General features: G+C 40.6%; 2 protein-coding genes across 2 annotated transcripts; both read left to right on the forward strand.

Moving 5' to 3' along the window:
- The first annotated feature begins 661 nt into the window (after positions 1-661).
- LOC142172671 (uncharacterized) lies at positions 662-2,014 on the forward strand. The gene has a single exon (XM_075236339.1). It carries the CDS (start codon positions 662-664, stop codon positions 2,012-2,014), a length of 1,353 nt encoding a protein of 450 aa, XP_075092440.1.
- Positions 2,015-15,506: 13,492 nt separating this feature from the next.
- LOC107788968 (protein BUD31 homolog 1-like) lies at positions 15,507-16,618 on the forward strand. The gene is made up of 4 exons (XM_016610717.2): positions 15,507-15,608; positions 15,709-15,896; positions 15,984-16,143; positions 16,551-16,618. Exons 1-4 carry the CDS (start codon positions 15,515-15,517, stop codon positions 16,616-16,618), a joined length of 510 nt encoding a protein of 169 aa, XP_016466203.2. The 5' UTR covers positions 15,507-15,514.
- Positions 16,619-17,909: the final 1,291 nt, after the last annotated feature.

Raw genomic sequence — 17,909 nt, forward strand, 5'->3', positions numbered from 1 at the left:
CTTGGAGAGATTACTCTCAAAATGGCCCGATTCTTGGAGAGATTACTGTCAACGTGGCCCGATTCTTGGAGAGATTACTCTCAAAATGGCCCGATTCTTGGAGAGATTACTCTCAATGTGGCCCGATTCTTGGAGAGATTACTCTCAAACTGGCCCAATTCTTGGAGAGATTACTCTCAATGTGGCCCGATTCTTGGAGAGATTACTCTCAAAATGGGCCGATTCTTGGAGAGATTACTCTCAAAATGGCCCGATTCTTGGAGAGATTACTCTCAATGTGGCCTAATTCTTGGAGAGATTACTCTCAATGTGGCCAAATTCTTGGAGAAATTACTCTCAAAATGGCCCGATTCTTAGAGAGCATTTCATCTATTTAGACCTTTGTACCCATTCTAATATTCTTGATTCGGACTTTGATGACCCCTCTTTTCTTTTTCTTTTTTTAGCACGAAGAGATGGCAAATTTCAGGGACTATACCTCACCTTCCTCAAAACTTAGAATCTCATCATCGAGACTGAAGATGGCATAGAACAAACCAAGTTTTTGGTTCACACCTCACAAGTCGGTCGATATGCAGCCCCATGGCCTCCTCTAAGGAACTCCCTTCATGTAGAGAACTGGACCTTGGAACACAAATCGATTTCTAATCCATTATCCAAGATGTGGTCTCTCCAAGCGCCAATCCATCGTCATGTAAATATTGCTAGCACCCTTCCAAACTTAGGAAGTCACGTAATTCAAGGCGAAGTACATTGGGAAAACACAACAACAATCGAGGGCGAGTATCATCATATCCCAGGATATTGGGAATGGGCTGAAGACGTACTTGGTGGAAGCCAACAAACTCTGAGTACAACAAAGATTTACGATGTTGTTTATGCCTCACTTTTCACTTATGATCGAAACTCGAACATTTTGCAAGCATTTTGTGAGGCTTTGTGCCACAAGACGAACACACTTCTTACATCAACTAGGGAGCTATCTATATCTCTTTGGGACTTACATATCCTTGGGGTTTTGCCCATTGCGGGTTCTTCATACGAAAAAGCGGTACCTGAGATAAGGGAACTCATCGTTTTGAATGAAAAACAAGTCATATTTATTCCTCGATCTTGCGAGTATTTATTTGCCGCATTTCATCATCTTAAGGAGGGTACGGGTGCTACCCAAAAGGTCTCCTTCATCAAGTGGACAATTTTTTGGTGTAAAAAAACTTTAATATATAGGCATGCCCCGTTGCGAAAGGAAAAGAAATCTGCACGCCTAAAGTTAACACATAATCATAACGGAGTTATTCCCGAGACGACGAGGTGGTCGAGTGATCAAGAAACTATATTCTCTAAGCTTAGGGTGAGGTCTGACAAGAAAGATGAGACATATGTAGTGGCATTCTTATCAATTTGGCTATGTGCCTTTGTGTTCCCCAAGGTAGAAAACTCCATTCGTCCTGAGACTTTTAAGATGGCAAGCATGATGGCAGGCGAGCGACATATTAGCCTTGCAGTCCCAGTTTTAGCAAGTATTTATCATGGTTTGAATAAGATTTCGCGTTCTTCCCAACTCGATCAGGTCAAAGTTTCTTTTCCCATTCATTATGTTTATGGCTGGCTTGCACATTACTTCAAAACCCACTATCCACTTGCTAAGGGTCCGTCTGTCCCTTTGATGGTGGCATACTCAGGAGAAGGGGCTGCAAGGTACTTTGACGAGAAGGATGGAAGAAAACGCATCCATAATGAGGAGGATATAGTTTGGGCACCAACAATGTTAACCAATTCCCCTCCTTATTATTACGTGGATAACGATGCCCCTCAAGAATTGGAATCAAATTACTTCATGAGCTTACGTTTTAATTACCTTCCTTTGAGGTATGGTAACTCATTCATCATCGAGCCATATAGCCCGCATCGGTTTGGTCGTCAATTTGGATTTTACCAGAACGTCCCCGGCTTTTTGGAGAACGATATCCGAAACACCTCTCTAGATGAAGGAATTAGATTTTGGAGGATTTGACTGTATCGATCTATGTCACGTGCGGTTTTCCCCCAGTGGGAGATCCTATGGAGAAACCTTTCTCCACTAATTATATGTCTTGGTGGGAAAAAGCGCATGGAAAGTTTCTCGAGAATAACTTACAAGCTTTGGTAGACAATGTTGGGCTAAAGTCTACAACTCCTTTAGGAGGTGAAGATCAAGGTGTTGGAAAGACACTCGCAAAAGTTAAAAAAATATCAACTCCAATCCCAAAAGTAGTTACGCAACCTAAAAAAAGGAAGCTTAAATCCTCAAAGGCAGCTTTGAAAGAAGTGGTGTGCACTTCAATAGCTATAGAGACACACCCTCTAGTTCTTCCATTTAACACGCATGTTCCTCAAGACACAAGCCAGAGTACCAATGAAGATCAAAATTGGAAAAGGAAACGGCCTAACCCAGTAGAGATCGTAGAGGTTCAAAGTGTTGATAGTCCCTCAAGAACGCATACAGCTTGTAACAAAGAGGTAAAATACAATCGCTTCGCTCATTCCTTTTTTTAGGAGTAGCTTCACTATAAGTTACTTACTTTCTTTGCCTTTTCTTTATGCAGTTAAACACCATTGGGCATCCGATGGTATCCCCATGCGACAAACCGCAAGTGAGTGATGAATCTATTGGAGGGCCTACATGTAAAGTGAAGTCATCGTCAAAGGCGTCACCTCTTCCTCATGACGAATCCCTAAAAAGACAAACTCCAAATGAGATAACTCGCATTTCACCAATGACAAATACGATGGTATCTATATTTGAAGGAAAAGGCATTGTTTTCAATCGCAAGAAGGAATTCATTTTGGGACTTTGGGAGGATATTTGCAATAGGCTCTCCAAAACTCGTCCGAAATTGCTCTCATCTTATAGGGAGAAAATCATTGAGATTTTCGAGGATATGAAGAAGACGAATATTCTGGATTTTTCTCCATTAGAAGATTTACTGAATTCTCTTTTTGAACTTGCCGCATCATATGACCAAGAGCGATCCAATATGGCTGATAAGACGATTGAAAATGAGAAGCTAGAGTTGATTTCTAAAGCTAAAGATCGTCTCGAATAGTTCAAACTTGAAGCAAGTGAGAAAGTCAAGAAAGTTTCCTCTAGTGAAAAGAAATTGAAGAGAGTCGTGAAGAAGTTGCAGACATTACAACAAGAGAGGGAGAACCTCGAAGGTGTTATAGAAGCGACTCAAAAGGAGGTTGAAGAGATTCAGAAAAAAAAAATCAACTACCGAGACTGAGGTCTCTTCATATGACAACATAAATTTGTTGAATGTTAATGATTCGGCCAATTTGGAGGAGAAGAAGAAGAAGAACTTGGAGACTAGCTGTCAAGAACTGATCAACTACAAATTTTGTTTAGATTAGGCTGTTAGCATTATCTCCCCTTTTATTTTTTTATATTAGGTTGACCTAGTGGATATTTATTTCATCTTAGATAAGATTTTGTTTTCGTTTGCTTTACATTACCCGACATTTATCTTAGTTGCATAATTTTTTACTTTACGCACTTGTAACGAAAGATTCATATCTTGTTGTGGGTGAGTCCAAATAATGAACTATTTGATTTTTCAAAAATTAGATTTCAATATCTAAAATATATCCAAAATTCAGAATCAAGCACCTTCAGAATCTCCCCAGATAATATTTTGGGACCAACTTTAGATCCCACCACGTTAAAAATTTCAGATTTGCGCAGTCTCACCAAAAAATTCATATCATCAGTGTAAAAATATCGAAATTGCAAACCGTTTGCTTTCAAAAAAACTAGAATTCAAGATCTATAGAATATCCAAAATTCTAAATCAAACAATTTCAGAATCGTCCCAAATAATATTTTGAAACCAACTTTATATTGCACCTCGCTATCAATTCTAGATTTGCCTAGTCTCACTAAAAAAATCGTATCTTGGTGTAGGAACGTTGAAATTATGAACCGTTTCATTTATTGAAAACTAGACTACAAAGTATAGAACATATCCAAAATTCTCAATCAAATAACTTCAGAATAGTCCCAGATAATATTTTGAAATCAACTTTTGGTTCCACCATGTTGAAAATTTCAGATTTGCGCGACTTTTGCCAAAGGTTTTCTATCTTGAAGTAGGAATGTCTAAATCATGAACCGTTTGATCTACTGGAAACTTAACTTCCAAATATATAACATATCCAAAATTGAAGATTTAATGCCTTACAGATACATTCAGATGATATTTTGAAGTCAAGACTAAATTCTGATACACCGACAATTTCAGATTTGCGCGACTTCACCAAATATTTTGTATCTTGATATGGAATCCTCGAGATCGGAAGACATCTTACTTGCCATAAATCGAAATTTAAGATCCATATTCTCACAAATATCTTGGGGTTCAAATCACACTGAATTTGAAACGTTGCGCCAAGCAATCATTTCCTTATACTTGTGTTTCCTTTTGACGCCTCGCTTCTCTTCCCCTTTTTTTTAGGCAGAGGGCGGACTTGGAGACCAACAAACTTGAAGGTTTGGCGAACCTGAAGACATCAAGAATCCCTGGACTTCAATGCAAATACTTGACATCCTTCTAAAATCGGCTCATTGAAGATATCAATTTACCAAGGAGGGTTTCCCCCTTTAAATCAAATGAGATCAAAGTTCAACAGGAGAATGGCATTTCAGCTTGATTTTGCATTCCTCCATACTTCACTCGAACAACAATTGGGGAAATATGTATCTTTTAAACTTATGAGACTGAACTTAGAAAGAAACTCTAAGTTGACTACGTACCTCGGTGAAGAGGATCAAGTCATACCGTAGTTCAGACTGGGTAGATTTGCCTAGGCCGCCTCTTTCGAGATTTTCAACCTAGCGGACTTTTTTTTTTACATCCTAACTTTTGCCTAGGCCGCCTCTTTCGAGATTTTCAACCTAGCGGACTATTTTAATTTTTTGGCCGTACACAGTTTATACTCTTCCGGGCTAGGAGTGTAGCAACATGCAGTTTAGGCTCGTGCGTCAAGGAGCGTGGCGACTTCAAGGATAATACTTCTTCAAAAACTTTCCATTGATAGGGCCGATCCCCATACCATCTGCATCAACCAGCTTGTAAGCCCCACATGAATAAGCTTCTTGTACGACATATGGCCCATCCTATTTTGAAGTGAACTTCCCTACAGGTTTATGGGAAGTAATTATGGGTCTTCGTACGGCAAGGACTTGATCTCCTACTTGAAAGGATCTCGGATGAACTCTTTTATTGAAGTCGCGAGACAATTGAGCTTGATAACATTCAAGACTCTGTTGAGCTTCCAATCTCTTTTCATCAAGAGCTTCCAACTCTGCTAATCGAAGTCGAGCATTTTCTTCATCAGTGATCCCTTCTTGAATAGCCAGTCGTAATGAAGGTATTTAACGCTCAAGTGGCAAGACGGCTTAGACTCTATAAATGAGTGAATAAGGAGTTGCCTGTGTTGGCGTGTGATGAGTCGTTCTATATGCCCATAGAGCTTCTTCCATACGGTCATTCCAATCTCGTTTGGATTTGGAGACAACTTTCTTTAACAAGTTGCATAGAGTCTTGTTGAATGCCTCAGCTAGACCATTGGCGGCAGCATTGTACATCGAAGAGTTACGTTGCTTGAAGCCAAAGAGATCACAAATCATGTTCATCAACCTATTATCGAATGGCTTTCCATTATCCGTTATTATGTAACGAGGAATGCCAAAGCGATAAATAATGTTTACTCAGATGAAACTTGCAACATTTTCCTTTTTTACTTCCTTAAGAGCAACAACTTCAGCCCATTTTGAGAAGTAGTCAGTTGCAGCCAAGATGTATAGGTGCCCACCAGAGGACTTTGGCAGTGGTCCAACAACATCCAATCCCCAAGCATCAAATGGCCAGGATGCAACAGTCGGGTGCAATATTTCAGGAGGTTGATGAATAAAATTTGCATGGAATTGACAAGCCTTGCATCTTCGAGCGTAGTCCAAGCAATATTTTACCATCGTTGGCCAATAATATCCCATCCTTTTTATATAGAAGTGGAGCTTTGGTCCGGACTGGTGTGACCCACATACCCCAGAATGTGCCTCTTGCAAAGCTTGGGGAGCTTCTTCTTCTCCTAGGCATCGCAAGAGTACTCCCTCGAACGACCTTCTGTATAGAGTATCCTTATAGTAAAGGAAGCGAGTTGCACGACGACGGATTTCAGTCCTTCTCCTCAGATTTTCTAGAAGTCTCCCATAGCATAAGTAGTCGATAATGGGTTGTTGCCATTCTTCTTTCTCAACTTCAGAAACAACAACAAGCTGCTTGAGTTCGTTTTCTTCACCTTCGACCTCATTTGGCGGCGGTACTACCTATTTTTGGCAGACGGTAACTTGCGCTTGGTCAGGTAGGGCTAATGATGAAGCTAGAGCAGCTAAAGCATCAGCCTTCTTATTTTCTTTCCTTGGTACATACTGAATAGTCACATCGCTGAGCCACCCCATCAACTTTTTGCGTAATCATGATATGGGCGTAGTTCAGGCTTCTTGACCTCGTAACTACCCAAAAGCTGATTGACCACTAACTGGGAGTCACCAAAGACTTGCAATTGCAATTGCTTCATATCAACAGCTATTTCAAGCCCAAGTATTAATGCTTGATATTCAGCAACATTGTTGGAACAGAGTTGTGCCAAGGTGAAGGAGTAGGGCAAGACTTCACCTTGAGGAGTGGCAAATACTACGCCAGCCCCGGCTCCCCCACGATGCGCAGCACCATAAAAGTACATCTTCCATGGAGGTTGAACTTCAATGACCATTGCGTCCTCATCAGGTAGTTCATCAGTTAGCTCCCAGTCATCAGGTATCGGATGATCTGCCAAGAAGTCTGCCAATGCTTGTCCTTTTACAGCCTTTTGAGGGATTTACAAAATCTCGAATTGTTGAAATTGGAGGTACCATCTCGCTAGTCGATCACTAAGAGCAGGTTTTGACATCACGAACTTGATGGGATTTGCTTTAGAAACAAGACGGACAACATGAGCTTGAAAGTAGTGCTTCAACTTTTGAATTGAGAAGACTAGCGCCAAACACAACTTTTCAATTGGCGAATAGTTCAACTCGTTAGGTGTCATCATCCTGCTCAAGTAGTAAAGAGAGTTTTCTTTCCCCTCACTATTTTCTTGGGCCAATAATGCTCAAACAGACCTTTCCTGCGCCGCAATGTATAGTATCAATGGCTTTCCTGGTATAGGAGCTGCTAAAACTGGAGGCTTCATCAAGTAGGTTTTGATACTTTCGAAGACATTGCTACAAGCTTGATCCCACTTGAAAGGAACGCCTTTCTTCATGAGGTGACTAAATGGTTGGCACCTCCCAGCCAGGTTTGATGTGAATCTTCTAAGGTATGCTAGCTTTTCTTGCAGACTCTTCAATTCATGGATATCTCGAAGCTCAGGCATTTTCAAAATGGCATCCACTTTGGCTCGATCAATTTCGATCCCTCGATGGCGGACAATGAAACCAAGGAACTTTCCAGAAGTAACTCCAAAGGCACATTTCAACGGATTCATCCTAAGTTGGTACCTCCGGAGCAATTCAAATACCATCCTCAAGTCTTTCATGTGGTCACCCTTCTCTCTTGATTTCACCACCAAATCGTCAACATAGCATTCGACATTCTTGTGGAGAAGATCGTCGAAAATATTCTGCATAGCCCTTTGGTAAGTAGCACCACCATTCTTCAAGCCAAAAGGCATTACCTTGTATCAATAAATACCCTTGGGGTGCAAAATACAGTAAGCTCTTCATCTTTTGGTGCCATGCAAATTTGGTTATAGCCCGACGAACCGTCCATGAAAGACATTGCCTTATAACCAGTAGTAGCATCGATCATCAGCCCTAGAATAGGAAGCGGGAATTCATCTTTGGGACATGCATTATTGAGGTCCCTGAAGTCAATGCATACTCGAATCTGGCTATTCTTCTTCCTTACAGGGACAATACTTGAAACCCATGTTGGGTATTTAACTTCCCGAATAATCCAGCTTGAATGAGTTTGTTAACTTCAGTTTCAATCAAGGGAACCAAGTCTGGCCTAAAACGCCTTTGAGCTTGTTTAACAGGGCGAGCACCATTTCTGACTGCAAGGTGATGGACTGCTACTTTCGGGTCCAAGCCAGGCATCTCTTTGTAACTCCAAGCAAAGACATCCCTGAATTCTTTGAGTAACTCAATATAAGTGCTCTCTTTATCAGCTTCTAGTAAAGCACTTAGGTAGGTGGGTCTTGGTTCCTCATCGGTGCCAAGGTTAACTTCTTTTAAGGCATCAACTGTCGTCTTCACTCCTTCTTCAAGTTCAGGTGGAGCATCTTTCACATCTTCATCTTCTTGAGGGTCCCCATCATTGAAGGATATGTGATAACACGGCGAAACATCCTCCAATTTCGCATTGTCTTCCATCGAAGACGAAACACCATTCTTGCCTTGTACAGTGATATGATACGAAGAACCTACACTTTCTTCATCTTCGTTACGTTCCTTAGTGTAGACCACAGTATATGGCTTTACCTTCAGTACTTCTTCACATAAAACTACCAGTTTTGTTTGTCGCCTCATTCTGGAAGGAACAAAACATTGGAAATCCTTAGAGATCTCCTGAATTTTGGGTGAAGCGGGTGTTCTTGTATTTCGATGATTTCTCTGGATTAATGGACCCAATCTCTCAAATACAGAAGTTCTCACAGTTGATTTTCCAAGTCTATCAAAGACAGAAGGCCTGTTAGAAGTGACAGATTCGTCTTCTATAGTGATATAATTGCTACTCGCCCTTCTTATTGAGATACGCACTTGTGACAGTTGCTTGTATCCCAGACATTCACGGGGTTGCCTCGTTGCAGCTTCTGATGGGAGCTTCCCTAACTTTGACGGCTCGTTGGGATTGTATCCAGCTTTTGCAAATAGCATGTAAGCGTTAAGATCAAAACCTTCATCTGTTCGCTTTGTAGGGAGTGCCACATTCTGCAAATGATTTTGGGCTACAAACCCTGCAAGCGGCTTTAAGGACAACTTTACTGCCTCAATTCGTTTTACCGGAAGAGTTAACTCCCTTAGCGTCTTGGTATGGATATTATGTGATTCGCCCTCGTCTTTCTTCCTTTTAGGGACATATTGGAGCGCAAGACTTACTTTCTTTCCATAAGACGCAATACCCCCTTTATGAGATTTACTCACGTTGGCGGGTACCTCATCAGTAACAGTTTTGGCTTTACCAATAGTAACATCAGCTCTTTTAGTTATGGGTTCATTATTCTTGCTTTTCGTACCATCATCAACTTTCAGCTCCTTCACAATGCAGTTTTTCAATAGAACTTTGCATCGGCAAAGTGTGACTCAGCCTCGGTGAATGGCTCATCATCAGCAACTACCGTCTTCTCGACTTCACCCTCGTAGTATTTTAAACATTGATGGTAGGTAGATGGAACAACTTTATTATCATGTATTCAAGGCCTCCCAAGCAAAACATTGCATGAAGTCTTCGCATCACACATGCAGCCATGCACTTGATTGCATATCTTCAATAGTGATTCCCATCCTGATCGCACCTATGGCTCTTTGCCCCCCTTGGTTAAATCTTTGGATCATCACACGACTTTCTGAGAGTTCGTTCATGGGAATACCAAGTTCTTTCATAGTATGGATTGGCAAAATGTTCACTGAGGATCCTCCATCAACCAAAATCTGATTTACCCTTTCATCGCGCATATAGCCAACCAGGTACAATGTGCAGTTATAAGGAGTGTCACCTAGCAAAAGATCGTCATTTGTGAACGTGATCTTTTCCTCACAAGCATTAACTTCTTGAGGAGTGGACTCGATAGGCTTTTCTGAAGATGATGCCAATGGTAGGTCATCACTCTTTTCTTCCCCTTTGTCAGCATGACAACAAGAGGCATCAATGCCCTCACGGGAAATCTTCGTGCGAAACCAACTTGGTAAAAACTCCTCCAAGGTCACTGGATTTCGTGGCTTTTGAGGGTGGTGCATCTCCACTTTTGCTTTCTTCAAATGCCTAACTGGATTCTTTTTTATTGGTCTTTTTACCATCATCTTCCTTGTTGGTTGTTCCACTGATTCTTTTTGTGGGCTCCTTTTGTGGCGCCTACGACGAGTCACCAACGTCCAACCTTCATCATCATCAGGTTGGTTGACTTCAGCTTTGTGGCTCTCCAGTAATTCTTCATTTTTACTTTCTTTAAAATTACATAATTCATCCGGACTGAATGTGCCAAAGGTGATAGAGACTTGGTTTGCACTTGCTTTCTCATCTTCAAGCACGATCTTCTTTTCGCGAGCCAAGTCCATGACTTTATCCTTGAAGACAAAGCCCTTCTCTAGAGGGTGGCTTACAAGTCGGTGATATTTGCAGTAGTTTGGGTCATTTATTTTCCCAGCTTCATTTGGTCGCTTTATCTCCGGAAGCTCGATGAGATTTAACTCGATGAGTTCTTTGAAAATGGCTGGCACATCAGAATCCAGGAATGGGTACTCTTTCTCTTGCATTTCTTTTAGAGTCAGCTTCCCACTTGGCTTATCTTGAAACGAAGTGGATTTCATACTCTGCTTCTTGCTCTTCTTCGTCGTGAACTTCACAAGTGACGTATTGACATTCATAGCTTCTTTGCTTTCAAACTTGGGTGCGAACTTGCCCCACTTCCTGACTTCTTGCTTGTCATTCACTTTGTGAGGTTCATAGATGGGTGGCCTTTCATTTCCAGCGGAAGCCATGCTCAATTCCATGTCATGGGCACGAGTTGCAAGTTCTTCAAATGTGCTAGGCTTGATACCTTGCAAGATGTAGCGCAATCCCCAATGCATGCCTTGGATGCACATCTCTATGCCTGAAGCTTCACTAAGCCTGTCTTTGCAGTTGAGGCTTGCATTCCTCCAACGATTGATAAAGTCGATAACTGGTTCCCCCTTTCGTTGACGAGTATTTGTAAGCTCTATCATACTCACCGTGCGTCTTGTGCTATAAAAGCGATTGAGGAACTCTTGCTCTAGTTGATCCTAGATGTCGATAGATCCAGCCTCGAGGTCCGTGTACCAGTCAAAAGCATTTCCTTTTAGCGAGCGAACAAACTGCTTGATGAGGTAATCTCCATAAGTCCCAGCATTGTTGCACGTCTCAATGAAGTGCGCAATATGTTGCTTTGGGTTACCTTTACCATCAAACTGTTGAAACTTCAGAGGTTGATAGACAGCAGGCATCTTCAACATATCGAACCTTGCAATGTACGACTTTGCATATGTAAGAGAGGATTTGGTAGCAACTTCATATTTGTTCTTAATGGTTCCTTCGATGAACTCCTTCAGTTGATCGATTGGAATCATCCCTTCAGATGAGACAGGGATAGCCTTAGTGGATGTTGCTTGTCTTGGGGGAGAGTCACTCTCTAGAACTTCTGGGAGTTTGCCGGATGCATGGGTAGATTCTTCTTCCATCAAGATTCTCACCTTGTCTGTTAGCTTGTCAATTCTAGCTTCTTGATTTTGCATGCATTTGGCCAAGCCAGCGATTGCTTCCGTCAAGTTTGCCAACTGCTCCTCCATAGATGAAATGTTTGTCACCATGGCTTGCATGATTGTCGTGGATGACGGAGAGTAGCATGGATTTTTACATAGATTGATCCTTGACTGGCTCACACTATGTGGTGTAAGTGGGGAGGATCCATCGCTTGAAGCATCATCATCTTCCTTCACAGCAGAGTGCTTGGAGCCGGAGAGGTCAAGTAGAGCAAAAGTTTTCTTGATCTTTTCAGCAACATCGCTTCCTCCTTCAGATGCGTTTGTGGAAGATCTTGCTCCTTTTGAGGATGAAGATCCAAAAACAAGGGTTGATGCGGACGACACTTGGGGTGCTTGTTGTCCTAAAGAGCTTGCTTTGCTCCTCGTAACTGGTCCGAAGCTTCCAAAGGTGACATCGAGGATGCTTTCCACGTCAGCATAGAACCTGGAGTTAGCAGCCTTGGTGGATGTTGATCTGGAGTTGATTTTCTTCGAAGCCATTTCAATGTTCTTGAACTTTGGTGATTGAAAAGTTGAGATGAGGGGTAGAGATTGTCCCGCTGGGCGTGCCAGAATTTGTAGACAATAAATTTGGGTCAAGAAAATAAAATCAAGACCGAAAAATATCGCAACAATCGTAGTATTTGATTTCAAGTAATATGAGTGTTACAATCTCTATGATTCCTCTGATTCTACTTTTCTAGTATAAGTTCAAGGGCGTTTGAGATTGATCTTGAATTGTAATTTAATTTATCCGTCACAAACACTTTGATTGTTGCCACGAATTTTATCACAAACAAGTAGCCTTGATCTTGAACGCCTTGTATTTGATTTGACTTGGTTCTTGATCTTGAATACTTGAATTGTTCTTCGTTCTTGAGCTTGAACTTGATTTCTTGAACTTGAACTTGATTGCTTGAAGCTTGAAACTTGTAGAAAAATTTGCGGTGTTTGATCCACGAACTCTCTCTTACTTCTTGTTATAACTTCTGGTATCTTTTTTGAGTTATGAAGACCCCTATTTATAGTTGTGGAAAGGAGGAGTTGTGATAAGAACAAACTCTTTCCGACCAATCAAATTGAAATGTGACATGGCCACATTTGATTGGCCAGAACATGTCACTTGCGCACGTGGCGTGATTTCATTGGCCTTTTAGTGTGACTGGGCATGCTTTGTCATTTTGACACATGGCATGATCCTATTGGCTCTTTCGTTTGACTTGGCGTGCCACGTCATTTGACGCGTGACATTGGGCCTCTAGAAAGATGACTTCTTGGGCCTAATGAGATGGGCTCATCATTTGTAGCCCAATTAAATGGGCTAGCCCAGTCAATATTTATTGGACTTAAATAATTAATTCAATTATATTAGCCCATAATATTTATTTGGACCAATATATCTTGAATTTAAAATATAGTCCAAATTATTTAATGAATTTAATTTTAACAAAATTTATATGCCCACAATTATATTAATGCAAGTTTAAAATAATTCAAATAGTGAGAAATAAAATTATATCTCTAGTAAATAAATAAATACTTAGCATATTTCCTTTTTTATAAATAAATATTTAGTTCTATATTACAATATAGGTAGACAAATCAAATAATTTTTTTAAACTTTTTCATATAAAAATATTTCTCAGCATATGCTTCTTTTAAAAAGTTTTAGAGTTATGGACTGGTTTTGAAGGTATTTTTGTAAACAAGCAATTCTTTAAGAAATTGTGTATGCTTTAATACATCAAACCAAACAATGGATAAGAAATATGTTAGCATAACCAATGACAACACAACTAATGCAAGCATAACTAATACCAACATTATTAATACACAATATTCAGCATTATTCTTATGCACCCTACCAAACGACCCCTTAAGCATATAGTACTAGTACTAGCATAATGGAGAAGTAGACAGAGTCCATTAAAATTTTAACTAACATAATCGCAGATTCTTAATGCGACTTGCTAGATTATAAATATCAAACGTTTTCCCCTAAACCTCATTGGCCATTTGCCCCTTTGTCCGCTATAAGAACCCATTCCGTCCCCTTTCGCCATTTTCGAAGCTTCAAAATCAAACACCGGTTCTGTGCTTCAGCGAAAGTAATTAATATATTCAACATCAAACACCAGTTCTAGACTGTCAATTCGCACTTCCTGGATTCCACTCCATCTCTTTCTGATTTAGGTAAGTCATTAACTAATATATTCATATTGTTTACTATATTGATTTTAAGACGATATTTCTGAAGGTTTGCCTCCTTTTTTGAATGCTCTTGATTTTGTGTGATATTTATGGAGTAATTTATTGTGGTGTAAATTGGTGGTGGCGACTTTGCTTTGTGGTTCAGATTTTATTGTTTTGAGTTAGTAATTAGAAAGGAAGGAGGATTGTTTTAGTACCAACATTGGATTTCTGTGCCTACAAAGAAACATTGAACTTTTCCCTTTCTGCTGCACGAATCTGCTGTTTTATTAGCTCTTATAGCCACCGTTTGGATTTAAACAGCCCCATCTATTCTTTGAAGACCGTCAACCCCTGATATCTTGTAGAATTATTTGTCCTAAAGAGAAGGTAGTTTTTAACTTTCTTCAATTCAAAGACCTCATTTGAAGTGAAAGATTTTCCCATGAATGACTTACTGATACCTTGACTAACCAACGACCTCAGCCCCAAAATTTAAAAGTGAAAAGAAATGGGAATGTAAACGCGAAAAATGAAGGCTGGAAATATAACTTAAGCAAGCACATACTGACCATAAAAAAGAAAGAGCTTGTTCGTTACTTGATATTTCCTGTTGTTTTCCTGTTAATCATGTAGCTATGAATCTTGAAGACATTTTGTAATATCGAAAAAACTGAATGTAAGGACTCCTATATATGCAATGTCCCATGTTCAAATTCTTACTGAAGTTGAGAAACAACTGGACTGCTTAAGATATGAAAGAAATTAGGTTTGTTTGATCAAATGCTCCACACTGACTAAAGCAAAAACCAGTGGAGGAGTAGGAGTGAAGAACCTACGGCTTTATAACAAGAGCCTTCTATTCAAATGGCTGTGGTAATTCTGCAAAAAGGAAGAGCTTGGAGAGGCTTCATAAAAAAGCTTCAAATGGCTGTGCTAGTTCTGCAAAAGGAAGAGCTTGGAATGGGTTAATCAAAGCCAAACATATGGTGGATGGACAATGGTGTACAAAAGCTCTACATGCTTGTTATGGTGGCTGTGTAGATAAGGAATCTAAGTTTGGAGTCCTCGGAAGTAATTAAACTAAAGGTGAGCTTTGGTAAAAGGATTAGGCTTTGATAGGATAAGTGGCTGGATAAACATAGACTGAGGGAGGTGTTCAATTCCTATTGTCTGGTAATTGACTTAGATCACACGTTGGCTAACTTCCTGAATGATGATGTCGGATCCTGCAGTTTAGAAGAGATCTACAGGACTGAAAGATGGAAAGTGTTAGAGGGCTGATTTTCAAACTAGATAATCTATAGGACCGAAAGATGGAAAATATTAGAGTGCTGATTTTCAAACTAGAGTGGATCTTACTGAGGGAAAACAATATGATTCCAATATCAGCATGAAGGTGTGAATTTCTCAGTTAAGGCATGTTATGAATGGTTTCCGAGAAAGTATGCTTGAATAGTGGTCCATTCGCCATGGAAAAAGGTTTGGAAAGCAAATGGTGCTGCCTGAAGTGGCTGGTTTCGGATAAATAGGTTTAAGTGAGGAATGTCTAACACATGGAAACTTGCAAGATTCATCTATGTACTAGATGCGTTTTACTGCAGAGAGTAGATTGGATCAATGAAGCCCCTATTTCTGTGAATAAAATACATCCTTGATTTGATAATAAAGCAGATATGGTAGGGGCTGTTACTACTCTCTTCACCTTGTCTTGATGAAATAAGTCTCTCTTCTTTTTTCTTTTTTTTAATTTGCAGCTGAAAAATGCCTAGAGTCAAGACAAATCATATAAAATACCCCGAGGGTTGGGAGCTGATTGAGCCTACCCTACATGAGCTGGATGCTAAAATGAGAGAAGGTTAGTAATTTGATGCAAGGTAGAATTACATATTCTTTTTTGTCTTATTTTGTTGATTGGAATTTTCAGACTATTAACTCTGTTTTCTGGGTTTTGAAAGCTGGCAATGACCCTAATGATGGTAAAAGAAAGTGTGAAGCACTCTGGCCCATATTCAAGGTTGCGCATCAGAGGAGCAGATATGTTTATGACCTTTACTATGGAAGAAATGAAATATCTAAAGATCTGTACGAGTTCTGTTTGGAACAAGGTTATGCGGATCGCAACCTGATTGCAAAGTGGAAGAAGGTGTGATTGAAGGCAACTTCCTTTAGAACTTAAAAAATCTGTCTCTTGTATTTAATTCTTTCCTGTTTCCTATGTTTTGACTTGCAGCCTGGATACGAGCGTCTCTGCTGCTTGCACTGCATACAACCTCGGGATCACAACTTTGCAACTACTTGTGCATGTCGTGTCCCCAAGCACCTTAGGGAAGTTGCTGTAATAGAGTGTGTACATTGTGGATGTCAAGGTTGTGCAAGTGGGGCCTGTAACTGTATGTGAAGAGGTCTGATTTTTCTATCTTGAAAGACTATGGCTTTGTCGTCTTTCTGACTTTTCAAGGCATTAGAAACCTTTGTCTGTAGCATTTTAGCTGATATACATGACTTGCTTTACTGGAAATGTTATCGTGTGTCCAGTAGATTGATTATTTATTGGACCAAGTGGCTGGTGATTGGTATGCACCATAAGAAGCTTACAACTACTTGCATGGTCAGCAAACATTATTGAGGCAATATGGGACTGCAAGAGGACCAATGCAAACTCGTGGTTGTGCAGGTCAAAAGAGGGTTTGATTTCTTATTGCCTGCATCAGTTTCGTGAAAGATACAGCACTATGTTCAAACTAACTGAAAATATAGAACATCTTTCATACCTTTGTATTAGTATCACTGTTTTCAGGTTGTGGGATAAGAGAGAATGGATTGGTCCTGGTTATGGTGTATGTGTATGTAATTGGAGAGACTTAATTTGGTTATCTGCTCTCTCTTGGCATCTGCTATCCTTCCATGATATTTTAGAACTAATCATTTACTCTTTTCATTTTGCAATGATGCCTGTAAGACGTATTACTGTGACATGCTAAGGGATATGGAGAAAGGGGTAGAAATGACACCAGGCAGCCACTCTAAAGGTCTGCTATTTAGAAATTAACCAGTACAAACCTCAGTGACGTACAGAAAAACCAATGTCAAGAGCAATTGAGAGAACAGAAATGAGAATTGAGAATGAAAGAAAGCTTGATTGCATTAATGAAAGTTATTACAGAAAAGCAACGCGGTGTCGAGGGGGAGAGACCACCAGTACAGAGAATTGTTTGCTTGCTAGAAAGTTTGATTGCTTGATCCACCCTAATAATGCTTAAAAAAGTAATCCAAAGCTACAAGACTAGACTTGACTAAGCTAGAGAGACATAATGGAAGTGCATGAAATAAAACTACTCTATATTTACAATGAAAAGGACTTAGTTTTCTACAAGGCAGAAACATGTCCGTTGTCAATAGCAGCGTCTGTGGCATCACGGTCGGTGCATATGGCGTTGTCTGCGCACGCGGCGTTGTTGGCATCTGCCTGCAGCTGGGTGCTGGCGAGGGATATCGGTGGGGCGACAGAGGCACATGCGCGCTTGTCACTTGGCGCGGCCAAGACCATAGGGCCGTCCGTGGCGCTAGGCATTGGGAGGTTTGCTAGGACTCCACGGTGCGCGCCCAAGGGGTCATAGGGCATAGATGGAAAGCCGCCCATGACATTCTCCCCCACCAGAGTTGGCGACGTCCTCGACGCCTTACTTGCAATATAATCTTCAATTAGGCTCTTGTAGGCTTTGAGGATTGTTCCCCTCTCCCAAGTGTTCTCCTCTGCATCACAGCCCTACCATTTCACCAAAAATTCTTGGTGATCTTTCCTTGAGGCATGAATCACTCTATCATCAAGGATAGTTTCAACACGCCTTTTCTCGGTTGAATTGGGACCTCGAATACTGGGTATTGTGAGCTAGCTCCTTGAAGGATCCTTCGTGTTTTCCCGAAAAGGTTTTAGGAGGCTGACATGGAAGACAAGATGAATTTTCCACCAAGCTGGGGTATCCACCCGGTATGCAACTTTCCCAATGCGCCTTTCAATGGACAAGGGTCCAATGTATTTTTGCAATAGGCGAGGGTCATGGACCCCTGCAAATAAGTACCGCTTTGGAATTTTGACCATCACTTTGTCTCCTATTTGGTATTCAACAAAGCGACGATTCTGATCAGCATGCCTCTT

Source organism: Nicotiana tabacum, chromosome 18, assembly GCF_000715075.1.
Source record: "Nicotiana tabacum cultivar K326 chromosome 18, ASM71507v2, whole genome shotgun sequence".
NCBI lineage: Eukaryota > Viridiplantae > Streptophyta > Magnoliopsida > Solanales > Solanaceae > Nicotiana > Nicotiana tabacum.